This window comes from Salvelinus fontinalis, unplaced genomic scaffold (genome assembly GCF_029448725.1).
Source record: "Salvelinus fontinalis isolate EN_2023a unplaced genomic scaffold, ASM2944872v1 scaffold_0084, whole genome shotgun sequence".
Lineage (NCBI taxonomy): Eukaryota > Metazoa > Chordata > Actinopteri > Salmoniformes > Salmonidae > Salvelinus > Salvelinus fontinalis.
The window spans coordinates 427444-455224 of NW_026600293.1; the positions used below are offsets into that span (position 1 = coordinate 427444).

At 48.0% G+C, this 27781-nt stretch overlaps 1 protein-coding gene across 4 annotated transcripts in view; it reads left to right on the plus strand.

Annotated features, from left to right (window-relative positions):
* The window catches only part of LOC129842995 (homeobox protein Meis2), a 92556-nt gene that overhangs the window by 39285 nt on the left and 25490 nt on the right, over positions 1 to 27781 (plus strand). For 3 of the 4 annotated variants that reach the window (XM_055911719.1, XM_055911715.1, XM_055911716.1), the window contains exon 8: positions 16462 to 16607. In XM_055911719.1, coding sequence (XP_055767694.1) covers positions 16462 to 16607 — 146 coding nt within the window. The remainder of the gene's footprint in view (positions 1 to 16461; positions 16608 to 27781) is intronic. The other variant, XM_055911717.1, reaches the window with a different exon arrangement.

The following is a 27781-nucleotide window of genomic DNA, read 5'->3' on the forward strand; positions in this document are numbered from 1 at the left end:
CTCTCTCTCTCTCTATCGTTCTCTCTCTCTCTCAAGTGTGGATATGCTTATTGTTTCAGGAGTGGAGCACCTTCATTACCCATGGTTAGATTTTAAGGGCCTTTCTCTTTGATTTTGGCCCCCTGGGGTGTGAGCGCTGGGATGGTGGTGAACTGTGGGCTGCCCCTGCTCCAAGGGCTCCCCAGCCGGTGTCTTAGCAAGTGGGCTTGGGGATGCAGCTGGGCGTGTACCACACCGCGGCTGCTCCTGCTACAGAAACACTCAGTGGTGCTATCGCTAGTGGAGGGGGTGGATACTTCGGGAAAATTGAAAAGTCAATAATGAAACCCTACAAAAACAGAAGAGCAGAAACAAAAGGAGAGGAGACTTTATCCAGCCTTCAAAAAGCTGAGAGGCATGGAGCATAGCTAATTAATGGCATTAGAGATGCAGTGTTTTTTTGTTCTCCACAGAGCTGGAACTTTAAGGCTGCATATTAACTTGCAAGGCATGGTGATTAAGAGTTCAAAGAGGAGTCAGGCGCATCCCGGCGATAACTGGCTTTTTTTGTGAGGTTATGTTGTTTTGTTGGCAATGGGAAATGTTGTATTCTAATGTTCTCGGGAAGGAGAAATCTGAAGCAGCACACCAGCAACAACAGAATTTGATTATAGTTGGTTGGACATTGCTTGTCACCTGCTTCTCCCAGTCCACAACAGATCTAGCAAACTAAGTTGTGTAGGTATTTTAGACTGGCTTGTTTCAGCCACCTCATTAGAAATAAAAAAGTGTACCAGGAATGTGATGAAATACCTATTTGGGCATGTCAATGAAACAGAGGCAGTAAATTGAACCATGACTCGAAACTCCCATTTTTCACCGTGGTAATGGGCTTCTCACCTCACCTCTGCTTGCCACGACAATCTCCACTGCCAACAACTGTCAGGCACCTAAAAATCTCAATTAGTGTCAGGATTGGGTTTTAATTAAATTACCTGCTGAATTTACCTTAAGAATCAGGGACAGTCAATAGAAGGCTTGTCAGAACCGCTCTGCCGCTCCCATTAAGGAAGGGAAATAGTATCTGGAAATGCATTAAGCACTGCCTACATCTTCCAATTATATTTTTCCTCTCTTTATTAATTCCTCCACTATTTCATAAATCTTTTGGAATTCAAAAGTGCCTTTCCTAAGCGTTATGCTATCTGAGTAGGGATACTGGGAGGATTGTGGGGACAATGCTGGGATCTTAATGAGGACTCCACAAGGCAGGTATGGAGGATCTGATTACATGGGTTCACTGCTGCTAGCGTATGAACATTGTGAGGACATTGGTTATCCTTTTGGCTTTTGTTCCATGTAAATCCCCAAGGCCTGTAGAACTCTTCACCTCCATAGAGCCAGAACATGAAGACTTCTCGGTCCTCTTATCCCACCTCCTTGTCCGTAAATGAGAATGAATGTGTTGTGTGGCCCAGGCACTGGTTATTGACTTGGAAAGGATTCTCTAGGCGAAGGGTCCTGACACGAGTGGGTCGCTCCCTTTCTTGTAAAACAGTACCTGATTTCTCTGCTAGTTGGATCCACTGAGAAAAACGCCTGTACTGTATGTCTGTTGATCAGCCACTCACCACTCACCACTCACCACTCACCACTCACCACTCACCACTCACAACTCACTACTCACTACTCACCACTCACCACTCACCACTCACTACTCACAACTCACTACCCACAACTCACTACTCACTACTCACCACTCACCACTCACTACCCACAACTCACTACTCACTACTCACCACTCACCACTCACTACTCACTACTCACTACTCACTACTCACTACTCACTACCCACAACTCACCACTCACTACTCATCACTCACCACTTGCCACTCACTACCCACAACTTACTACTCACCACTCGCCACTCACTACCCACAACTCACCACTCACCACTCACTACCCACCACCCTCCACTCACTACTTACCACTCACCATTTATAACTCACTACTCACTACTCACCACTCACTACCCACAACTCACTACTCACAACTCACCACTCACCACTCACTACTCACCACTCACCACTCACCACTCACCACTCACTACCCACAACTCACTACTCATCACTCATCACTCACTACTCACTACTCACTACTCACAACTCATCACTCATCACTCACTACTCACTGCTCACTACTCACTACTCACAACTCACTACTCACCACTCACCACTCACCACTCACCACCCACTACTCACCACTCACCACTCACTACCCACTACTCACTACTCACTACTAACCACCCACAACTCACTACTCACCATTCACTCACAGCTGTATGAAAAAACAGAGGATGAAAATAATGGACGAGTAGTTTTTGCGAAACAGTGGGAAAACATGAGGGAATGTACCACTTAACTACTGTGTGTGCATCTGTGGCAGTGTGTACGCATATGCTTGTGGGTACGTGTGTAGTGTGTGGAGACATAATATGACTGTGCTTACTGTACACTTGTATGTGTGCATGTGTGAGTGTATGTAAGTGTGTGTGTGTGTTAGTAGCATACAAAAAGTCCTGTAGAGAAGCAAGTCAGCAAGAGGGGAGACAAAAGCAACTAACAGAGCTCCTCAAAGGCCTGACTAATTAATGAGGGCAAACTGTACTGACGAGAGAGAGAATGACTAAGAGTGAAAGAGAGAGAGAGAATGAGGGAGAGAAACAGAAAGAGGGAGCGAGAGAGGGTGGAGAGAGAGAGAGGGTGTAGAGAAGGGGTAGAGAGAGAGCGGGGGGAGTGAGAGAGGGGGAAGTGAGATAGGGGGAAAGTAAGAGAGGGGGAAGTGAGATAGGGGAGGGAAGTGAGATAGGGGGTAAGTAAGAGAGGGGGAAGTAAGAGAGAGGGAAAGTGAGAGAGAGGGAAAGTGAGAGAGAGGGAAAGAGAGAGTCAGGTGGAGTAGAAAGGAAGGTTTCATTGACTCTCCAGAGCAGGCCTAGCTGAGGCCCAGAGGAGGATTCTCTCAGTTTTAACTTTATCAGGGGCTATGCTTAATCAATACGCTATCTGAAAAATAATGAATTACTAAAGTAGAATAAAACAGCTGCATTTTAAACCGAGGATTCATCAATTCAGTAATCTCTCAGTTACAGCTCAGGTGCCAGGAGGATCATTCCATCTCCATGTAATGAGGAACTGTGGGAGTTGGAGTTTCTCCTTTCCTCCAATCCCTCCACTCCACTTTTCCTCCCTTCCACCCCTGTCCAAATAGTGAGGAATTCACAATCGCCTTCCTCCTCAGCTGTTCGTCATCCACCTAGCTAGCTAGCTACCCCTCTCTCTCTCTCCAGCTATATCCCCATCGCCCATCCTCCATCCATCTGATGTCCAGATCTATCCCCTCAACCCCCCTCCCCTCCTAGCCACATTCCCTTCCCACCAAATTCCTCTCTTCCCAGGGTTATGAGATGGGGGTATTAAAGTGGAAATCTCTGGCGTGAAAGCGGGACCATTCCTGTTAGAGCCACCGAGCCTGACATTCCTGTGCCCAGGCTGCCTGGGACTCCCCTGGTTTTGGGTAGAGAGGGTTGCATTGGGGGAGCAGTGTGCTTTGGGGGGCGAAGAGGGAACACGCTTGGCGTCAGGATACCACCAGCCCTCCACTCAGTACGCTGGCCTGTAAACGACGGCCCCAGCCTCTTCTATAATGGGGGGATTTCTCGGCGGGTTGAGAAGGGGTTATGGGTGATGAATTGGGTTTTTAGTGAGCTCATTAGGAAGCCAAACATAGTTTAGACTGGCGGAGCAGGGCAGCAGCGCAGTAATCAGTTCTGCTCGCTTTGTTCCCTCCCTCTGGGACATTTGTAAGAAAAAAGAAAGAAAAAATTCATGGCAGTTGGCTGATGAGAGGGCTGCCGAGCAGAGGCTACAATCTGATGGTTGACTTGTTGATTTATAAACCTTTTCATTCATCTTCTCTCCCATACCCCCATTTTGTAACATACTCACCCACCACCAATATCTGTAAGCCCCCACTTCAGTGCCAATGTCCGTGGGGTGTGGCAGGCCATGGAAGCCAGTAATAACTCCAATGTGTCCTGCACTCCAACAAAAAATGTGTTTGTTTGAGTCTGAGGTGTAATTGAGGGTAGAGAATCACTAGCAATGTTGCTATCATCATCCGCCCGCTGCCTGTAACATGGTGAGTGAGCCATGGTGCTGTATCACAAACTGCACTCTGACAAAAAGGGGAACCCCTAATTCTGTGAATTCCTCTTCCTGATGTTTTTTTGGAGAAGACTTTGATATGGATCTCCTAGGGATTAATAAAGCCATATAGCCCGTAGCTAGCAGACAAACCAGTCACGTGATGAACTGCTTCTCTCTCTCTCTCTCTCTCTCTCTCTCTCTCTCTCTCTCTCTCTCTCTCTCTCTCTCTCTCTCTCTCTCTCTCTCTCTCTCTCTCTCTCTCTCTCTCTCTCTCTCTCTCTCTCTCTCTCTCTCTCTCTCTCTCTCTCTCTGTTTTCTTTTTATCCCTCTGCTCTATTCTCCCCGTTCACAATCTTATTCAGGGCTGAAAGGAGGAGAAAAAACACCCCCTATTTTGGGGTGAATATTGATGCAGTTTGCTCTGCTAATTTTCATGCTCATTCCAATTAATTGAACATGACCCAGTTTTGCTTCTGGGGGCACCCATTCACCCATCCATGCTGAGGCAAGACCTACCCTAAGAAGAGATGAAGTCCCCAGCTCTAAGGCATGCACCATCTACAGCCTGTGGTTTTGTTTTCTGCCACAGTAATAAAGATATCAAAGCTGATCAGGGGCAGAGGGGACATATGTCATTTTAACCAGCCAGAGAGAGAATAGTGCCATTGTACCAAGATCATCTTGCGGTTGGACAGAGCAGAGGAGGGGAGGGGAAGGACTGGTTAGGCAGCAAGGCTTCTGAAGGAGATTTGATCTTTACGAGATGGCGGATCATGCACTTAGATAACCTTTTGGGAGCTATTCTAGCAGTCTGATTTGGGAAGAGCTAAGGAGGGAAGAGAAGGGAAGAAAAGAGAAGATTATTCACAATGTTGTTGTGCGAGTGGTGCAGCGTGAAGACATAGAGGAGTTGAGGGGGAACAGAACAGGGTGGAGTTGTCAGGGAGGTAGCTAGTGTCAAATCTTTGGTCTAGACCCAAGGCCCTTCATTGGGCACTGATCGCTGGGGGGGTAGATCAGCTTTAATATTGATGATATGTTGGAGGTTCTATCAATTTAATTGTTTGCACCATTTCTAATCACTTTTATTGTTTTCTTATTTGTTTAATTTTCTCCATACTTCCTCCCTACCCATGACATCCTTTTAGTTCCCCCCAAAAACATTTTTTTGTAGAGGAGTGATCGGGTGGGGGGTTTGGGCTGTTGCTCTCCATCCCCTGCAAAATATCCCTTTGGAATTCATGCAAATTGGATCCTGACATCTGCAACAGTCTGCCTCCTTTTCCTACTCATCTTTATTCCATCTCCTTTTAGATTTTTTTTCTCTCTCCAAACTGGATGGCCGGAACTGAACTAGCCTCGATGAGAGAGTAGCGTTACTCCTTCAAGGCCCAAGTTGAGGCTGCTACTAAAACTACAGGCTGTTGTTTAAATAAACTTGAAATAGATTCAGTGATATCTTTGTGCAGATAATCACCTTTTATCACATCCAAGGAATCCAGCTCGGTTTCTGCAAAACATTCCCCCTTGAAGCTGGAACCCTTAATGGTGAAACGGCCATGTTCGTTTGGGATATTACAACAACAAAGAAGTTACTGCAAACAAAGAACAGCAAAATATCTACTTCAATTCTTTTTTTACCACGCTGCTCACCTCCATTAGTCAACAAAACTAAAACAATAACCAAGGCTCTGGGGCGAACAGTGGCGCTGTTTCCCCTAACACAGATTCTATCGATAAGGTACAAAAACAAATTGTCCTTGAACATCATGCACAAAACTTTTACAGACAGCTGTGCTTCTTGATGAAGTGAACCTGGGGTGGCAGGTAGCCTAGTGGTTAGAGCGTTGGGCTAGTAACCAAAAGGTTGCTGGATCAAATTCCTAAGCTGACAAGGTGTAAATCTGTCAGTTTACCCACTGTTCCCTGGTAGGCAGTCATTGTAAATAAGAATTTGTTCTTAACTGACTTTCCTAGTTAAATAAAGGTTAAAAAAACAAAAAACATGCTTTGCACAAATGAAATGTTTGGTGACTCGTAAAATCATCAGCACCAATTGATTAATCAACTCATGGAGAAGTGGAGGTAGAGATCTCGGTCTGGCTGCTGGAATAATCAGAGTTGCAACCAGGAGCAGCAGCCAATAATAGAGAGGGCCAGGAGAAGGAGCAGCAGCCTATCAGGGAGAGCGCCAGGAGCATCAGCCATTGTTGGCCTCTCAAAGGCTCTATTTATGATGTAATGAGATGATTGTTGTTACAGGTAGCAGGTTAATTACACTTGTAATTACCCCTAGCCCAAAGCCTTTGATTGTATACATAGCCCAGATTTCAGGCTTATTGAAAGATGACTATTGCATAGAACCACAGGCCCCAGCAGCTCTAGGGAGAAAAGTAGGGACCCTCCCATCTCAGCGCACTCTCATTTGTGGCCCCCAGGGGAGAGGCTGTGGGGGAGTGGGGGGAAGCTGTAGGGGAGGGGGGAGGGGCTGTAGGGGAGTGGGGTTAGGCTGTGGGGGAGTGGGGAGAGGCTGTAGGGGAGTGGGGAGAGGCTGTAGGGGAGAGGCTATAGGGGAGTGGGGAGAGGCTGTAGGGGAGTGGGGAGAGGCTGTAGGGGAGAGGCTGTAGGGGAGTGGGAAGAGGCTGTATGGGAGATGGGAGAGGCTATAGGGGAGAGGCTGTAGGGGAGTGGGAAGAGGCTGTAGGGGAGATGGGAGAGGTTGTAGGGGAGTGGGAAGAGGCTGTAGGGGAGATGGGAGAGGCTGTAGGGGAGTGGGAAGAGGCTGTAGGGGAGATGGGAGAGGCTGTAGGGGAGATGGGAGAGGCTGTAGGGGAGTGGGGAGAGGCTGTAGGGGAGAGGCTATAGGGGAGAGGCTGTAGGGGAGATGGGAGAGGCTATAGGGGAGATGGGAGAGGCTATAGGGGAGAGGTTGTAGGGGAGTGGGAAGAGGCTGTAGGGGCGATGGGAGAGGCTATAGGGGAGAGGCTATAGGGGAGTGGGAAGAGGCTGTAGGGGAGATGGGAGAGGCTGTAGGGGAGTGGGAAGAGGCTGTAGGGGAGATGGGAGAGGCTGTAGGGGAGATGGGAGAGGCTGTAGGGGAGAGGCTATAGGGGAGAGGCTGTAGGGGAGAGGCTATAGGGGAGAGGCTGTAGGGGAGATGGGAGAGGCTGTAGGGGAGATGGGAGAGGCTATAGGGGAGAGGCTATAGGGGAGTGGGAAGAGGCTGTAGGGGAGATGGGAGAGGCTGTAGGGGAGTGGGGAGAGGCTGTAGGGGAGAGGCTATAGGGGAGAGGCTGTAGGGGAGATGGGAGAGGCTATAGGGGAGAGGCTGTAGGGGAGTGGGAAGAGGCTGTAGGGGAGATGGGAGAGGCTATAGGGGAGAGGCTGTAGGGGAGTGGGAAGAGGCTGTAGGGGAGATGGGAGAGGCTATAGGGGAGAGGCTGTAGGGGAGATGGGAGAGGCTGTAGGGGAGATGGGAGAGGCTATAGGGGAGAGGCTGTAGGGGAGATGGGAGAGGCTGTAGGGGAGTGGGGAGAGGCTGTAGGGGAGAGGCTATAGGGGAGAGGCTGTAGGGGAGATGGGAGAGGCTATAGGGGAGAGGCTGTAGGGGAGTGGGAAGAGGCTGTAGGGGAGATGGGAGAGGCTATAGGGGAGAGGCTGTAGGGGAGATGGGAGAGGCTGTAGGGGAGATGGGAGAGGCTGTAGGGGAGTGAGGAGAAATGTAAGGAGGATGCCTTGCTTTGCTTTTAGACCATCTTTTGGGTTTGGCCTATGTCCACTCCTTTTCCTCCCCTAGCTCACTCTTTACTGCCTTTCCCCCCTGCCCCTCCTTCCTCTTCTCTTTCCACTGCCCCAAACTTACCCCCTCCACCCCACTCTTCTGAAGTATGGAGAGATATGCACTATGGGCCACGGTCAGAGCTGGGCCTGTGAAAGGAGAGAGAGAGAGAGAGGCCTAGTATCTGTGAAGAGGTAGGTGATAGTTATCTGCAGCATTCCTGGGATGACTTAGAGGTATCTGCCTGATGGCAGGGTTAGGGGACTAGGATAAGGGAGAGGGGGCAGAGGTGCAGGAGTTGAGCAACCAAATGGCCTTGCCTTACCGGCTTTCCTGCTCTCTTTCCAGCCTGTCTGCCTGTCTGTCTTCCCACATTCAGGAAAAAAGCCATCGAATTAGAAGCTCTTATTCCACGTAATTTAAGGGAACACTTAATGTTTTTTTTCTGCAGAGACAACTACACATTACTCCTCATGCACAAGGACCCACTCGGTCAGTCATAACTGCAGCTGTGTTAAGATAGAGTTTTATTCCTCTGGGTGTGTATGCAGGTGTAAGAATATTTGGAAGTCCTCTGGCCTGGTGTTCAACGCTGGTAAAATTGTAAAAGGCAGGGAGGCAACACCTGAATTTGGCATCAGGAGGGAAGGAGGGCGGTAGGGAGAGGAGGGAGAGTGTAATTGCTGCGACAAGTTTTAGAGCTGTTAATGACTCCCGGCATAGCGCTCCCAATTTGTCAGCGTGCTTGGTGTTTATTAAGCTGTTGTTTTACGGTCCAGTGCAAGGGCTGCAGCTTGTTTAAGCAGAGATCAGAACATAATGACTCTAAAACATCGCTGGCCTTAGTGGTCAACACAATAAAACAATTCCATTTAGGCCTGCCGAGTGGTGCAAGAGTCTAAGGCGCTGCATCGCAGTGCCAGAGGCGTCACTACAGACCCGGGTTCGACCCATGAGGCGGCACACAATTGGACCAGCTTCGTCTGCGTTAGGGGTGGGTTTGGCCATCTGGGCTGTCCTTGTCCCATCGCTCTCTAGCAACTCCCTGTGACGGCCAGACGCATGCACGCTGACTTCGTTCGCCAATTGTGCAGTGTTTCCTCTGACACATTGGTTTCGGCTGGCTTCCGGGTTAAGTGATCAGTGTGTCAAGAAGCAGTGCAGCATGGCAGGGTTGTGTTTTGGAGGACGCATGGCTCTCGAGGTTCGCCTCTCCCGAGTCCGTATGGGAGTTGAAGCGATGGGACAAGACTGTAACTACCAATTGAGTAGATAAAGGGGTAAAAAGTTTTTTTTTAATTACAAAAAATAAAATAAAAGACGTCTCAGTGAGGGGGTTAAGGGCTTTTTAAAGTATGAAAAAATTATATTTTACATAGGAGCAGGAGGATAGGGGCATCTAAACAAAAAAACATGTTTTAGGGATTAGGATATTGCTAGCATGTTGGAGTGTTTGTTTTGTTATTTGAGGCATTAGCATATTGCTAGGATGTTGGAGTGTGTGTTTTGTTATTTGAGGTGTTAGCATATTGCTAGCATGTTGGAGTGTGTGTTTTGTTATTTGAGGTGTTAGCATATTGCTAGCATGTTGGAGTGTGTGTTTTGTTATTTGAGGCGTTAGCATATTGCTAGGATGTTGGAGTGTGTGTTTTGTTATTTGAGGCGTTAGCATATTGCTAGCATGTTGGAGTGTGTGTTTTGTTATTTGAGGTGTTCGCATATTGCTAGCATGTGGTTGGGACTAGAAAACCTGTAATCCCATGGGCAGAGGGCCAGCCATACCCCTGCCTGCTGGAGTGTGAATAGAGGCACTGCGTGTGCGCGTGTGCGTGCGTCAGGAACATGTGGTCCCAGTGCCGTAGAGGGCCCTGCGTAAATCCCGAGTAAATAAAAGGGGGAAAGGCTGGACAAAAGAGGAGCCCCCACTGCTTCCCTCATTCACAGCCATTTGGGGGACTGAATGTGCTAAACGCTGCTTATGCCGGCTGAAAAGTTGAGGAGAAAAAGAAGGGGAAAAGAAGGCTTTAAATCCCCCATCTTTTCTCTCTTTTCTCTCTTTTCTCTCTGGCCAGGCCTGTGAGGGTGGGGAGGAGGTGGAGGTCCAGACAGTGAAGAGAGGGTGAAGGGGGTGTGGGGGTGGAGGTCCAGGCAGTGTGGAGGGGTGTGGGGAGGAGGTGGAGGTCCAGGCAGTGAAGAGAGGGTGAAGGGGGTGTGGGGAGGGGGTGGAAGTCCAGGCAGTGAAGAGAGGGTGAAGGGGGTGTGGGGAGGGGGTGGAGTTCCAGGCAGTGTGGGGGAGTGTGAGGAAAGGATGGAGGTCCAGGCAGTGTGGAGGGGTGTGGGAAGGGGGTGGAGGTCCAGGTAGTGTGGAGGGGTGTGGGAAGGGGGTGGAGGTCCAGGCAGTGTGGAGGGGTGTGGGAAAGGGGTGTAGGTCCAGGCAGTGTGGAGGGGTATGGGAAGGAGGTGGAGGTGGAGGTCCAGGCAGTGCGGAGGGGTGTGGGAAGGGGTTGGAGGTCCAGGCAGTGTGGAGAGGTGTGGGAAGGGGTTGAAGGTCCAGGCAGTGTGGAGGGGTTGGAGGTCCAGGCAGTGTGGAGAGGTGTGGGAAGGGGTTGGAGGTCCAGGCAGTGTGGAGGGGTGTGGGAAGGGGTTGGAGGTTCAGGCAGTGTGGAGGGGTTGGAGGTCCAGGCAGTGTGGAGAGGTGTGGGAAGGGGTTGGAGGTCCAGGCAGTGTGGAGGGGTGTGGGAAGGGGTTGGAGGTCCAGGCAGTGTGGAGGGGTGTGGGAAGGGGTTGGAGGTCCAGGCAGTGTGGAGGGGTTGGAGGTCCAGGCAGTGTGGAGGGGTGTGGGAAGGGGTTGGAGGTCCAGGCAGTGTGGAGGGGTGTGGGAAGGGGTTGGAGGTCCAGGCAGTGTGGAGGGGTGTGGGAAGGGGTTGGAGGTCCAGGCAGTGTGGAGGGGTGTGGGAAGTGGTTGGAGGTCCAGGCAGTGTGGAGGGGTGTGGGAAGGGGTTGGAGGTCCAGGCAGTGTGGAGGGGTGTGGGAAGGGGTTGGAGGTCCAGGCAGTGTGGAGGGGTGTGGGAAGGGGTTGGAGGTCCAGGCAGTGTGGAGGGGTGTGGGAAGTGGTTGGAGGTCCAGGCAGTGTGGAGGGGTGTGGGAAGGGGTTGGAGGTCCAGGCAGTGTGGAGGGGTGTGGGAAGGGGTTGGAGGTCCAGGCAGTGTGGAGGGGTGTGGGAAGTGGTTGGAGGTCCAGGCAGTGTGGAGGGGTGTGGGAAGGGGTTGGAGGTCCAGGCAGTGTGGAGGGGTGTGGGAAGGGGTTGGAGGTCCAGGCAGTGTGGAGGGGTGTGGGAAGGGGTTGGAGGTCCAGGCAGTGTGGAGGGGTGTGGGAAGGGGTTGGAGGTCCAGGCAGTGTGGAGGGGTGTGGGAAGGGGTTGGAGGTCCAGGCAGTGTGGAGGGGTGTGGGAAGGGGTTGGAGGTCCAGGCAGTGTGGAGGGGTGTGGGAAGGGGTTGGAGGTCCAGGCAGTGTGGAGGGGTTTGGGAATGAGGTGGAGGTCCAGGCAGTGTGGAGGGGTGTGGGAAGGGGTTGAAGGTCCAGGCAGTGTGGAGGGGTGTGGAAAGGGGTTGGAGGTCCAGGCAGTGTGGAGATCCAAGGTAAAGGAGGCTGAGATGGTCCCTGTTATTCCCTCTGTGTCCCACTATTTCCAATGGGCCAAGCACAGTGCCCTGGGGAACCCCCCAAAAAGTCCTCCACCTCACCCTCACTCCCTCTCTGGTGTGGCAGCGTCGGGGGGGATGCCTGAGTAGCGTTGCTCTGCGGGGGGGGGGGGGGGGGGGGGGGGGGGGGGTGTTGTAATTAGTCACTTTAACCACAGCCTCTGTAAGCCACTGGCTCCACACTCATGCTCCATTACGCTCGGGCCCAGCAGCGCAAATCCTCTGGTCATGCTCTGAAAGCATACATGCTGCCCAGCCAGCCCTATCAGGAGCAATCTGCATGAGTATACTAATAGTATTGCGCTCTCTAAGGACAAATAAGTGTGCTCTATTTTATAAGCCCCACAAAGTGTGGTTTAGAATGTGGTTTCTGAATCATTGGAAGAGTTATTACTCAGTCATGTTTAGGTGTACTGGAATAGTAGGGTAGGACATTATTGTATTATTGATAGGGCCACAACATGTGTAACTAGTGGTTTCATTGTGTTCTCATCCCTGGCACTTACTGCATCCCCGATATAGTGTAGTGTATCACACCCATTCTACATTCACCTGTTATCAGAGACCCAGACCCTGAATGAGGATCTTTTTAATTATACTAACATTTGCAAAGTGTGGTGGTGGAAGTAATATATTTATATTTACAGTCCTATTGCAGCTCGTTAATGAGCTCAACCCTGAGAACAATTTACTAGCAGGGAGATATTTGAAGGCATTTTTTTAATAACTGCTTATTGGTGAGAGAGCTGATCTGAGTGTAATGTCTTCTGTGCCTGCCTGGTTGTTTCTGTGTTTGTTTGTTTACTGGCGTGCGCTCACTCTTTGCGTCCGGTCATTCCTCCCTGCCTATAATGCTCCCTGCTCTCTATCCGTGCATATAAAAACATGAACATAATTTAATTGTGAGCACTTTAAGTCAAGAGAGAAGGGGGTAGAGAGATAGCGAGAGAGAGAGCGAGAGAGGGGAGAGTGAGAGAGGGGAGAGTGAGAGAGTCTTTTTTCCGTCTCCAAGGGCGCTACTTTTCCAGAAGTGCCTGAGGCTAAGCTCCAGCACCTCCCCCAGGCCCTCTGCCCGCCTCATAATAGCCATCCCCCATCTGTGTGACACGGGCAGATGACGGGACGCTTCCCCTGTCCCGCTTGTTTTTTACTCCCATTTTTTTTTGCAGAGTGCACATCCACACAGGTTAAAATGCCAGAGTTGCCAGGGAACAGTCAGAAGCCATTAGCGTTTGAGACAATTTGCCCTGCAGCACTCCATCTCTGGCTCATACGGAAGCAGTGGGGGTGGATGTAAATCACCAGCTCTCCTTTAGATGTAATGAGGTTGTGTAAGTTGGGCCTTCTCTTCTTCTTTCTTTCTCCTCCCTCACTCCTCTCATTATTTGATTATTTCCATCTCTTTGGGCCAGCCTTCACATTCTTTTCACTTCTTGTATGCGATGTTTGTATACACATTGTGCAGATGTATATTTACATGTTTACATATGTATATCATAAAGAGCAGCTCGTATATAACATCCCCTGTTGGCGTGCAGTATGCATATGTACACTATGTATGATGGTAGGAGTGTGTGCGCATACGTGAAAGAGAAAGACAGGGAGAGAGAGACCGAAAGAGACTGAGAGAGCGTGACAGAGAGAAAGAGACAGACAGACAGACAGACAGACAGACAGACAGACAGACAGACAGACAGGGAGAGAGAGAGAGAGAGAGAGAGAGAGAGAGAGAGAGAGAGAGAGAGAGAGAGAGAGAGAGAGAGAAAGAGATGCTTAAAGCCTGGGAGTCTGGTTTCTCCCTTGCGGGTTAGGGCAGGAGGGGGTGAGCAGGCAGGGTAATGAAGTGACAGGTCAGTCTGTAAATACGCACAGGTCGCCCCAGCCCCAGCCAGGGGGAGGCTATCGCATTGCAGTGAAAATGGAAACGTCAATAAAATGAATCTGCCAGCCTTTTTCCCACTGTGGCTCTATTGGATGAGCCGGATAACTCCCAGCAGGAAATTGATTTGGAAACTAGCTACCAAAAAACAACAAAAACTCTAATACCCCAACAAAAAAAGACAAAATCTTAACGTTATTTTACCCAAAAGGCAGCACTGTGAAGTGCAAAAGAGTGTGAGGTCCACTCTGGTTGCTGGTGTTATTGAAGTTGAAAGCAACTTGGGGGAGTTAGACTAGTCCCTGCTTCTGGGTCGCATTTCTCAGGAAGCCACACATGGTCAGGCAGGCGCTACGTCTAGGCCCCAGTTTATTGTTTTAGGCTTTCCTGAACAAGGATTCGTATTTAGCGCGGGATTTATGGCATTTGCTGCTAATGAATGCCCATTCTACAATTATCACACTCCCAGGCGTGCCGCGTCACCTATTCCCACATGTCCTTCAGAGGGCCTAGCTTCTTTAGCTCCACACAGGGAGGGAGCATAAAGTCGGCACTTCTCTGTTTTCCTCTGTTGTGTGGCTCCTGCGCTAATGATGTGGAAGGAAAACACAGCAGACAGACAGACAGACAGACAGACGGACGGACAGACAGACAGACAGACAGACAGACAGACAGACAGACAGACAGACAGACAGGGGGGAAAATAAGTGGAAGGGGGAAGAGACTGAGGAGAGGGGGAGGGGGAGGGGGGGGGAGAGGGGGGAGAAAGGCCTTAACGCTGCATGTCCTTGTATTCTTCATTTATTTTGATTACGCCACCAGCCGGATCCTTTTTCTTTCCTCTCTTTTTTAATGTCATTAGTTCAAACATTTATGCAAGATTAGGGCTTGTATAGGTGCCCATGATTGATGTCTCCCCAAAAACAGGAAGACATGCAAGTCTGAATTTTGAGAATGTCGGGGTCCTTCTCTGCCTTAGTGGAGTTTTTCTGATACATTATTTAGATGCCCTCAAGGAAGGCTTTCAAGGCATTTGTGCCTGGGGGCAAGAAAAAATAACTATGACTGTTAAAAGTAAATCATTTTTGCTAATGCACAATTAATGGCCAGAGAAGAGGAGAGAGAAAAAACACAAAGATGGAAACTTCGGTTTAAAGGAGAGAGCCTGCCTTGATATGCGAATGTTTTCTTCCTTAAATCAAACACTGTCGGACATTAATGCAGGGAGAGAGAGCCACCTGCCATGCTAATCTTCCGGCGGAAGGGGGAGGTGTCACAGGGAGGGAGAGAGGATGGTGGTGAAGAAGAAGCTGGGGGGGGGGGGGGGGGGGGGGGGTTCGACTCTAGTCCATTATGTGCATCGAACTGCAACAATGGACCAGCCCAATGACCAACTTCAATTCACATTCAACGTCTGTGGTTTGTTGCATGTGTGGACGCTGTATATGTGTGTCTGTTCATAAGACTCCCTTCTCAGTCCATCCAGGCACTCTGGATCTAAAAAAAAAGTCATTACATTATGTCAAACCTGTGGATATAACTGAATGAATGACATGAGTCCTAATGGAAGTCATGTAGGTCATGTAGCCCCAAACCTGAAGCTTTCTTGTTGTTTTTTCTTCTCTCTCCTCCTACTGAACCTTCTGGAGGAGGAAGTGTTTCTTCTTCTAACCAAAACAACTGTCCATCTATTCCACTCTGCTGGTCTGGGTGGAAGACCTCACCTCTCGCTTTTTAAATGTATTTGTTGAACCTTTATTCAACTAGAAAAGTCAGTTAAGAACAAATTCTTATTTACAATGACGGCCTACCAAAAGGCAAAAGGCCTCCTGCAGGGACGGCGGCTGGGATTAAAATAAAATAAAACATATGATATAAGTAGAGGACAAAACACACAACAAGAGAGACAACACAACAGTACATAAAGAGAGACAACACAACACTACATAAAGAGAGACAACATAACACTACATAAAGAGAGACCTAAGACACTTTCTATATACAGTAAACCCCACTACCTCTGTGCCTAAATCCCACTACCTCGGTGCCTAAATCCCACTACCTCTGTGCCAAAATCCCACTACCTCTGTGCCTAAACCCCTCTCCCTCTGTGCCTAAATCCCACTACCTCTGTGCCTAAACCCCTCTCCCTCTGTGCCTAAATCCCACTACCTCTGTGCCTAAATCCCACTACCTCGGTGCCTAAATCCCACTACTTCTGTGCCTAAATCCCACTACCTCTGTGCCTAAATCCCACTACCTCTGTGCCTAAACCCCTCTCCCTCTGTGCCTAAATCCCACTACCTCTGTGCCTAAATCCCACTACCTCGGTGCCTAAATCCCACTACTTCTGTGCCTAAATCCCACTACCTCTGTGCCTAAATCCCACTACCTCTGTGCCTAAATCCCACTACCTCTGTGCCTAAATCCCACTTCCTCTGTGCCTAAATCCCACTACCTCTGTGCCTAAATCCCACTACCTCTGTGCCTAAACCCCACTACCTCTGTGCCTAAACCCCACTACCTCTGTGCCTAAATCCCACTACCTCTGTGCATAAATCCCACTACCTCTGTGCCTAAATCCCACTACCTCTGTGCCTAAATCCCACTACCTCTGTGCCTAAATCCCACTACCTCTGTGCCTAAATCCCACTTCCTCTGTGCCTAAATCCCACTACCTCTGTGCATAAATCCCACTACCTCTGTGCAGGCATTGGTATAGGCTACTACTGAATAGGCTTTGGCATAGTCCTCCATCTAAGTTAGATAACCCACTGGGCTGGCATTAGCGTCTTATATATATTAGGCTTCACTTACAAGGGTTCTATCTACCCCTTTGTGTTGATACTGCCCAGGCTTACTATTGGTCCATCTTCTGTCCTAGACTGCTATTTAAACCTATGTCTTGTTTCTGTCTAGGAGATGGTTTAGAGAACAGCGTGGCGTCCCCTGGCACAGGCGATGACGACGACCCGGACAAGGAGAAGAAGAGACAGAAGAAGCGCGGTATCTTCCCCAAGGTGGCCACCAACATCATGAGGGCGTGGCTGTTCCAGCATCTCACGGTGAGTACCCACATAGTGGAGCACCTGTCGTACCCAGACACTCACATGTACGAACCGTGAGATGCTGGAACAGACACGCCCTCATGATGTTTGTGGCCATCTTGGGGAAGTTGCCGCATGTACACATGCACATATATACACACTCATGTACACACGTACACACACACACACACATCCACACACACACACACACACACACACACACACACACACACACACACACACACACACACACACACACACACACACACACACACACACACACACACACACACACACACACACACACACACACACACACACACACACCTGTCACGCTCGGGTCAACTCAATCAAGTCAATCAGACATCCCAGTTTGCTCTGCTGAAAAGCCTCAGAGATGTGGATGTAGAGCTGACACCTAGCCTAGCGTAGCATCGCCGTCAGCAGTCCTGACCACTGGTTTGTCACGTACTAGACATTGTCTCTCTATGCACTATTGGCACTGTGTTTATTCTAAACTGACAGCTATGGGGAAGAGTTTTCGATGAGAATCAGGTTCATTCTTATAGAGGGAAGTGTGTGTGTGTTTTATATGTATGTTATGTCAGTGTCATTTCATTGTTAGCATTTCTTTTTACATTAAAATAAAACAAATAGAGACATGTTTTGATAGCACTTATGTCTTGAGCATAAACAGCACTAAAATGTTGTTGGATTTCCTTTAAATACCCCCCAAATGGGTCAAACTGACATCCATTTAATACTGTGGCGTTACAAGAAGAGCACATAACAGTTTTATTTTAATTATGAACCTAAAATATGGAGCTTTTTTCACTCTTGATGGTCATTTAAAAAAAATATATGGAGAAGACATTCAAATATTCATTCAGTCTGTTTGAGGTTAAGATGGATGCTCTGCATAGCTCAGAGGAGCTTGTTTGTTTGTTTCGGTCTTTCTTTGCTGAACACTTCAATCAGACATCTGACAACGGCTCATTCACTCCAGTAGGCAAGAGTGATGCTACACCTTGGATGAAGTATTCAGAGGCCATATTCATTCTGTGGATCATTTTGGAAATGAGTCTCTGTTTGTGGGTGGAGGGTGTGGGGGCTATGTGGGTGGAGGGTGTGGGGGCTATGTGGGTGGAGGGTGTGGGGGCTATGTGGGTGGAGGGTGTGGGGGCTATGTGGGTGGAGGGTGTGGGGTCTATGTGGGTGGAGGGTGTGGGGTCTATGTGGGTGGAGGGTGTGGGGGCTATGTGTGTATGTGCTTGCATGTGTTTGTGCACGTGTGGGTGTGTGCACACTCTTATTATTAGGGTGGGTCCCTGTTATGCCGCTGTGAAGTCAGAATTCACTGAACAGAGTGGGTGTGTGCAGTGAGGTGATGCAGATAGCCAGGGAGCATGGTCAAAGAGAAGGGAGTTTGTCCCACCTCCCTCTATGATGTCAGGACATTATCAGAGCAGAGGTCTGTATTGATTTGGACAGGGAGGTGGAAGGGACACACAAGCTGGTGCCTGCTGACCATGTGGACTTGTTACAACGGACAGAGTGATAGTAGAAGGGGGGGGGGGTGAATGGAGATGAAGAGTGAGAGAGGGAGCCAGGGCAGGTCAGAACCCTAGGATGATCCTGACCCTCTCACTTAAGAGGGTCAGGTGCCCCCACTGTACCCCCATTGCCCGCGTTGCCCAAAGCCTCTGCCCCCCTGATTACCTAACCAGCAAATACGGACAGCAAATACAGCCTAATTGAAAGGGCTGTAAATCCATTAAATATTGGTCAGGGATAATCAGGAGTGATTTAATCACTTTGATCTATTCAGGAGCAGTGGCACTGCAGCAGCATAGCCATTAGCCTCACGGCAACGCAGCAAAGCACAGTGCTTATTATTCTCATCATTATCTTAATGTTTTTACTGATGTTCATGGCTAGGCTACATCTCCAAGCCTGGATATTTCTCCCCAACCCACAGAATAGAATGGGCTTCATTTGAAAGCTGACTGCGTGTGTGAGGGAGAGAAAAAACAAATACAAAAAAACCCTCTTCTTTCGCCTGACATGAGATGAAGTTGGACGATAGTTTAATGGGTGAAGAAGGGAAGAGGGGGAAAAAAAGGGGTGAACATTTTGGAGGCCTTCTTTGAGCCACTTACCATGGTGGTTAGAGACACACACACACACACACACACACACACACACACACACACACACACACACACACACACACACACACACACACACACACACACACACACACACACACACACACACACACGTCTCCTGGTTAATTTGGTGTGCTCGTACTAATTAAAAATTTCTCGCTTTATTGAGGGATCATTTGGCATCTTTCTTGGTGACTTGAGGAATGCCTGATTGTAGGTCTCTCACAGTTCCAACGTTTCCCTGCTCCAAAAAAGGAGAGAAAGAAACACAGAAAGCTTTGAAAAAATTCAATTGAAAGAGTGGAAAGGGGAGAGGGAAAAGAAATCCCAATAGATCGAGTCCAGGGGCATTTTTTTTAATTCAGAGAAGTAGAGCTTTTAAGACTCCTCTTTTCCCACTCTCCTTCATCACCTCTCCTGCTTTTAGATGTTTTCTCAAATCTTTATTTGTCTGATTTGTGAGACAACCAGGCCAATCTTATACAAGCAATAATCCCTCCCTTTTAACCTAGCTTCATATTTTTTCTTAGAGAAAGAGGGCTAATTGAATTATCCCCCTCTTCTCTATTCTCTAGCCCCCCAACCCATACACACTCACACACATACACACTCATTCACCTTTTCTTTTAATTTGTTAAGCAAATGTATTTTCCATTTAAGGATGCGTTTGTGCTGGGGTGAATTCATGGGGACTTTGGCCCCTGAATGGCCTATTGCGGCATTCTGCCATTCACACATTCATTAACTGAGGCAGAGAGTGAAAGGGAGCGGGGCTTGTATTTTCTCCAGCATGCTAGCTTCTCCTCCATGAGAGCGACCACAGGGGTTTCCTACATATGTTCTCAACATCCAGCCATTGTCACCTATTCTGAAAGAGCTCAAAAGGACGGGACCCCCTTCACACCGCGAAAAACAACACAGGCCAACAGTAACAATTGTTGGCTTTTGGATTCAGTATTATAACTAAATCGCATCCCCCTCCCCTCCCTCCCTCCCTCCCCTCCCCAGCCTCACCCCCCCTCCTGGGTTCCCCCTGACCTCACACTCTCATGGGAGAAATCACAGGGCGGCTTTCTTCATCACAGTCAGATATGGAAAATAGTCTTTCTTCAATTGGCACTTGCCCCTCAGTCCTTCACCGGCCATCCGTCGGCCTTCAGTCAGCCCAGGGAGAATGAAACGCAGCGTTTTGTGTGCGGCAGCCGAGATCTGATATCTTCTGTATGTAATGAATATGCCAGCAATTATTCTATAGAGTTATTGTGATAAGCCCAGCCTCTTTCATGCATGTATTCATATAGCAGCAGAAAGCACGCGAGCTGGTGTCTTTTAATGTCCCCTGTGGAATTGGCAAACTGCTGGAGAGATCAGCTGGCGTAAGCCGGTAGTAGAGGGCCAGAGACAGGCTCTCCCTCCACCCCTCCCTCCCTTTCTCTCCCTCCTTCTGTCGGAGTTTCTGGATGTCTTCCAGTCACATTAAGGGAAGGGAAATCCCAGACTGTTGGTATAAGCTTTTCAATATTACAGGGAGATTATGTTATCAGAAAGGTAAACTTCACCGTTAGGGGTAAAATGGTCGACTGCGCTTCAAAGACATGGAGGCAGAAAGGGGACGAGAGGGAGGGAGGCACTGGAGGAAGGATATATGGAAGGAGCACAAGAAGGAAAGAGAGAGGGGGCTCTAAGGAGAGAAGAGAAGACAGACAGGGTGAGATAGACAGACAGAGAGTGAGGTTGTGTTGCTTGGCTAACTGCTAGCTGGGATGTTTTCCATAGTAGTAAGGGGGCTGCCCCTTTGTTTGGCGAAGACAAACTCTTGAGTTATCTTAATTAGCCTTTTGGCGCCCTCAGCCTTCTTCTTTTGTAGCTCCCTGCTAGCCCTCTGTTAGGCCCCACTAGACATTGCTAAGACAAGGGTCGACTAAGAAATGAAAACAGGAAGTGCTCAGATACAAAGATACCACTCCGGACCTGGCCTTGTCTTCTGACTAATCTAATCCCTCAAACACCTATAAAAATAAATAGGGGACCTCAGGAGCAGACCTAGTGGGACTAGTGAGAGAGAGAGTGTGTGAGAGAGAAAGAGACAGCGAGAGACAGGTTGAGAGAGAGAGAGAGGGAGAGAGAGAGATATTGGGAGAGCGAGAGAGAGAGAGAGAGAGAGAGAGTGATGCAGTCTGTGAAGGAAGGAGTTGCCCTCTCAGGCAGGCATCAAGCGTCTCAGGTTTTGTGCTGGGCCATGCACCCTTTGGCCGGGGTGTTTGGGGAAATGCTGTTAAGCTGCTAAGCCAGGTGTATTGCTCCCCTGGGCTCTCTGAAAGGGAAGTGATATATCCCATGGTCCTCCATAGAGCCATGCAACACTTTCACATGGGTTACTTTGAATTCTGTTTTCTATGGAGCCCTGCGGTATATCGACTGGTATCTTAGCACAAGAAGAGTTGCAGCGATGAGACAAGACTGTAACTACCAATTGGATACCACGAAATTGGGGAGAAAATGGGGTAAAAATAAAAACTTTTTTAAATTATTAGCACAGGAGGTTGGTGGCACCTTAATTGGGGAGGACAGACTCGCGGTAATGCCTGGTGTGGAATCAGGGGAATGGTATCAAATACATCAAACACATGGCTTCCATGTGTTTAATGCCATTCCATTAGCTCCATTCCAGACAATATTATGAGCTGTCCTCCCCTCAGTAGCCTAATTATTGGGCCATTGAGAAGATATGATCTATATCATGTAGATTTTTATCTCCTACAATCATGTTTGTATGAAGATATCTGTAAGTCAGGGTAAGAATGCCATGAGTATCATGTCATTGTGACATGGTGACTGCCATTGAAGACCATTGTGAATATAGAGATCCAGGGCAAATTGGTTACACAAACATGGCTTTCAATGGTAACATAGGCAACAACAGCAATGGTAGAGAGATGTCACCTATAGTGTCAACCATGTTAATATAGAGCTTAACAAGAGTGATGACGCGATGAGTAGATGAGTAGGCCATCACAAACATCATTAGCAGACGAACACAGAACAGACAGGGCCAGCGGTCACTCTCCCCTCTCCCCTTCAACCTAGCATTAGTCTCCATGGAGACCAGGTGCCATCCCCAGGTCGTGCACCAATGGGGAATGGCTCTGCAAACCGGAGAGACATAAAATAGCCTGGCTAGCTAGGTCATTCTGGAGACATAGGCAAAGTTTCATAACGAATCTTTTTCCCAATCGATAAACAAGTGCTCTAGTCTGCCCACTAAAAAGAGAGGGTGGTCAGTTGTGTTTGAGTAGACTAAATATCCAGACTCTCTCTCTCTGTAGTGTTGTCTGTCTGTCTGTCTGAGTCCTTCTAATCCATGTGTATTGTTAGGGCCACCGTTAGTGCCATTTCACTGGTAAACCCCACATCCGCAAACAGTTTGAAATACAAAACAGTTCTCATTTTACAGCACTGTTTTTAAAGCTGTCTATTCCTGATTTTGTTTGCCTATACAATTTATTTTCCACTTAAGTTGGATATGATTTTTTCTGTTTATATGGAATAAAGAGTATGTTTCGTGATACTCTGTATATTCACTGGACGGTCGTGGTTGCCTTTTCTCTTCTCAGCGAGGTTGTTTTGTGTCTTGTGAGGTTCGGGGGGGGGGGGGTGGGGGGGGGTTCCTAAGGGGTCACAGAGGTTCAGGACTGAAGGAGGCCCACACACTAATCTGTCATGTGCTCGTTTGCCATGTAGCCCAGAAGTCAGTTCTCCAGTCACCCATGGCAACCCAGGCGACAGTTTGGTTCACCACCGCTGCATGCCCCCCCCCTCCATGTGTGTATGCGTGTGCTTTCACATACCACATGCCCCCAGGCTTATATGCCTATAAGAAAGAGAGTGTCACCATATATGGAGTCTCTATCTCTGCCTGAAGTTTACAAAACAAAAGTGAAGCGAGAGGAGAATGGCAGTGTTTTGGAAATCACTGAAGTAAAGGATAATGAGTGAAATTAAGTTTCAGGTTTGCTGAGGTAGGAACTTTTGTTCCATAGTGTGTTCCTGTAACTAACGCTGATCAGGTCAGCCACCCTGGAACGAGGACACAAACCATCTGTTCATCACTCGCCTTGTTCAAACATGGGCCTGTGAAGATGGGCAGCCACCGCACGGCCAGTCAGTCCCCATCGATAAAGACACAGAACTAAACCTTCCACCAGAAGCCAAACCCATGACAACCAACAACTAGACCCCAATAAGTGTTTTCATTTCAATTATAGGAAATGCTTGTTGACTTGCAGAATATAGTAATTTACAAGAACAATAAATATTTTCACAAGAGGAGAGAGAGAAAAAATTCCCAGAAAGTTTAGAAGGCGGTATCCAGTGACTCCCCTTCTGTTAGGCTGTATAATTACATGACAAGCCACATCAACCTCTGGTTGTTTCATGTTGGAGTCTTTTTACATTAATGCCCAGTGGTGTTTGTGTGTCGTAATTGACAGAGGCTTTTTTACGATACACACAGCCCTGTAGTGGCTAGCTGGCTGCTCCACAGGTTTAGGGAATAACAGCCGGGCATTGTTTCCCACCCTGACATCAGACCTTTTCACTTGGCCACCTTAATCCAGATCTGTCATAGTTCCACTTCACAGATTGACAATCCAGTCTCACAGCCATGGAGAACACAGAATACAGCACAGCACTGTTGCAGTTGTTAAACACCTGCTGTGCGTGTGTGTGTCGGTGTCTCACATAGTTCCTCATTTGCTTTCTTGATAAACAGTGTTGTATGCTGTTTATTTGAGTTTACCCTACCTGGTATTAACAGGCAGTTGTGAGGACAGCCTGTCATTGCTTCTCCCTCTCCCCCTTCCCCCCCTCCCTCCCTATTGTTAATGCACAGGCCTGCTATTCACGTATTAATGCTCCTTGTTTAATGAAGTAGCAGAAATTAGTCCTTTCGCTAAGGAGATGTTTACAACACGTTGTTCACACTGTTTGGAGGTGATTAAGCCATCTGAAACTCTGCAGCGCCTGCCAACAGAAAAATAACACCCCAAAACAACAATAAAAGGACAACAAGTGAATATTGAAGGGGCCCATGTATGTATGTTACTGTTGATTTTTGCAGCCACCGGACTTAAAGAAAATCATATTTGAGAAGTTTGAATTGTTGCGTAAATTCCCCAATTTGTAACATAATTTGTTTATTTTATTTAACCTTTATTTAACTAGGCAAGTTAGTTAAGAACAAATTCTTATTAACAATGACGGCCTACCCCGGCCAAACCCTAACCTGGACGACGCTGGGCCAATAGTGCGCCGTCCTATGGGACTCCCAATCACAGCTGGTTGTGATACAGCCTGGAATGGAACCAGGGTCTGTAGTGACACCTCTAGCATTGAGATGCAGCGCCCCACTCGGGATCTAAAGCTAGTCCAGTGCATCTTTAATGAAGATGCAGCTCTTAAAGAGAAGCCATTGGATATCTGAAGTTCATTCAGATGGGTGTTTATAGTGCCAAGGACCTCTCTGTGCATGACCAGGGGCCCATAGTCAGCCCCTGTTGGCCCCCTGTCGAGGTGACTGCACATGCCCTGACCTGAACAGAAGACAAACAGAGGAGAGCCTGTGGAGTGAGGATTCATAAACTACTGCTCCATAGCTGGAGACTCCTCTTTTCTAAGACCTCACGCTTCAGCGAAAACAGGCCTCAGCTACCCCCTCAACCCTCCCTCCCTCACAATGCCCTAACGCACTGCTGCAGTCATCACATTGATCCATTGGCTAAGGCCAGGCCTAGCTGACTCTTTGGGACACAAAAGTGTATGATGTAATGAACTGGGGAGGAGGAGGGAGGGCAATCTGCGATACATTATACACATGGTGCCCCATTGTGAGAGAACTCAAAACCAAGACAGGCACTGGTACAGATAGAGAGGTGCCCCATTGTGAGAGAACTCAAAACCAAGACAGGCACTGGTACAGATAGAGAGGTGCCCCATTGTGTGAGAACTCAAAACCAAGACAGGCACTGGTACAGATAGAGAGGTGACCCATTGTGAGAGAACTCAAAACCAAGACAGGCACTGGTACAGATAGAGAGGTGCCCCATTGTGAGAGAACTCAAAACCAAGACAGGCACTGGTACAGATAGAGAGGCCCAGATTATCTGAGGTTCCTTGTCCTGGTTTTATGTACTTCATTGCAGATTGTGTTAGAAGAATGTGTTTGAGGCTTTTAGATCTTCTCAGAGAGTAATTTTCCCAGACCTCTCCTTCTCCCAACCTCACCCTGTCTTCCCTCTCCCCTATCACCCCCTCCTCTGTTCCACACCTCATGCTCAGGCCAGAGGGGGTTTGTGGGAAAATAGGAAAAGCCCCCTGCAGGCTATCAGTCAGTTGAATCAGCGGTCTGTGGTGTGTTGGGTTAGTGGTGACCAGCTAAAGGAGATACTGTAGTTTAGCTGCTTCTGAGCTGCAGGCCCAGCCCAGAACCCCCCTTTGATATTCATCTAACACCAGGAGAAGGGGAATGCAGGGAGAAAGGAGCAGCACGAACATGGAAGTAGGAAACCAGGCTAAAGGGTAAGGAGGGAGGAGGTTGAGGGAGGAGGAGGAGGAGGAGGATGGGGAAGGTTGAGAGGGGAGGGGTGAGGAGGGGGAGGTTGAGCGGGGAGGTTGAAGGATGGGGGAATCAGGCACAAATCAAAAACAGACCCGATGCTGTTTCTCTGTTTGGTTTGGGACCGAATCCCACTCCTGGCATTTTGTCAGTGGTGTAAAGTACTTAAGTAAAAATATTTAAAGTAGTGCTTAAGTAGTTTTTTGTGGTATCTGTACCTTACTTTACTATTTATATGTCTGACAACTTTTACTTTCACTTCACTACCTTCCTAAAGACAATTATTAACTTTTTACTCCATACATTTTCCCTGACACCCAAAAGTAGTTGTTACATTTTGGATGCTTAGCAGGACAGATAAAGGGTCCAATTCACACTCTTATCAAGAGAACATCCCTGGTCTTCCCTACTGCATCTGATCTGGCGGACTCACTAAACAGACAACATCCCTGGTCTTCCCTACTGCATCTGATTTGGCAGACTCACTAAACAGACAACATCCCTGGTCTTCCCTACTGCATCTGATTTGGCGGACTCACTAAACACACAACATCCCTGGTCTTCCCTACTGCATCTGATTTGGCAGACTCCCTAAACAGACAACATCCCTGGTCTTCCCTACTGCATCTGATTTGGCAGACTCCCTAAACAGACAACATCCCTGGTCTTCCCTACTGCATCTGATTTGGCAGACTCCCTAAACAGACAACATCCCTGGTCTTCCCTACTGCATCTGATTTGGCAGACTCACTAAACAGACAACATCCCTGGTCTTCCCTACTGCATCTGATCTGGCGGACTCACTAAACACACAACATCCCTGGTCTTCCCTACTGCATCTGATTTGGCAGACTCACTAAACAGACAACATCCCTGGTCTTCCTACTGCATCTGATTTGGCAGACTCAATAAACAGACAACATCCCTGGTCTTGCTACTGCATCTGATCTGGCAGACTCCCTAAACACACAACATCCCTGGTCTTCCCTACTGCATCTGATCTGGCGGACTCACTAAACACACATGCTTCGTTTGTAAATTATGTCTGAGAGTTGGAGTGTGCCCCTGGCTTTCAGTAAAATTAATTAAACAATAATATGGCTGGTTTGTTATTATAAGGAATTTGAAATGATTTGTACTTTTACTTTTGATACTTTAGTATATTTTACTTAAATACTTTTATACTTTTTCTCAAGGATTATTTTACTGGGTGACTTTCACTTTTGCAATTGGGTACTTTTTCCACCATTACATTTTGTTGTGTGATTTTCCTCTCTACCTATTCCCTCCCCTCTGTTGCTTTTCTTTTGCTCTGTGCTTATTCCAGACAGGGGATTCCTTCACAGTGGGTTCCTTATAACTAGGAGCCAAGCCTCTTGTTCTCACCTCAACTCCCCTTGCGCTCTTCCCATCTTCATTTTTTCTATTCAATAATACAGCTGGCTCACTTTTGACACCAGGAAGTACAGTTTCATACAGTCTATGTATTTGTATTTATTATGGATCCCCATTCCTGGGGTCCAGCAAAATTAAGGCAGTTTATACAATTTTAAAAACATTAAGGTACATTCACATATTTCACAACACACTGTGTACCCTCAGGCCGCTACTCCAACACTACCACATATCTTCAGTACAAAATCCGTGTACGTTTGTGTGTATGCATGTGCCTGTGCCTATGTTTGTGTTGCTTCACAGTCCCCGCTGTTCCATACACAGTCCCCACAGTCCCCGCTGTTCCAAGTGTATTTTTATCTGGGGTTTTTTGTCTAATTTTACTGCTTGCACCAGTTATTTGATGTTGAATAGAGTTCCATGTAGTCATGGCTTTATGTAGTACTGTGCACCTCCCATAGTCTGTTTTGCACCTGGGGACTGTGAAGAGACCTCTGGTGGCATGTGTTTTGGGGTATGCATGGGTGTCTGAGCTGTGCGCCAGTAGTTCAAAAAGACAACTCGGTGCACTCAACATGTCAATACCTCTCAAAAATACAAGTAGTGATGAAGTCAATCTCTCCTCCACTTTGACCCAGGAGAGATTGGCATGTGTTAATATTATCTCTTTATGTACATCCAAGTGCCAGCCATGCTGCCCTGTTCTGAATCACTTTTTGTGGCACCTGACCACACGACTGAACAGTAGTCCAGATGCGACAAAACTAGGGCCTGTAGAACCTGCCTTGTTGATAGCATTGTTAAGAAGGTAGAGCAGCGCTTTATTAAAGACAGACTTCTACCCATCTTAGCTACTGTGGTATCAATATGTTTTGACCATGACAGTTTAGAATCCAGGGTTACGCCAAGCAGTTTAGTCACCTCAACTTGTTAAATTTCCACATGATTTATTATAAGATTTAGTTGAGGTTTAGGGTTTAGTGAATGATTTGTCCCAAATACAATGCTTCTAGTTT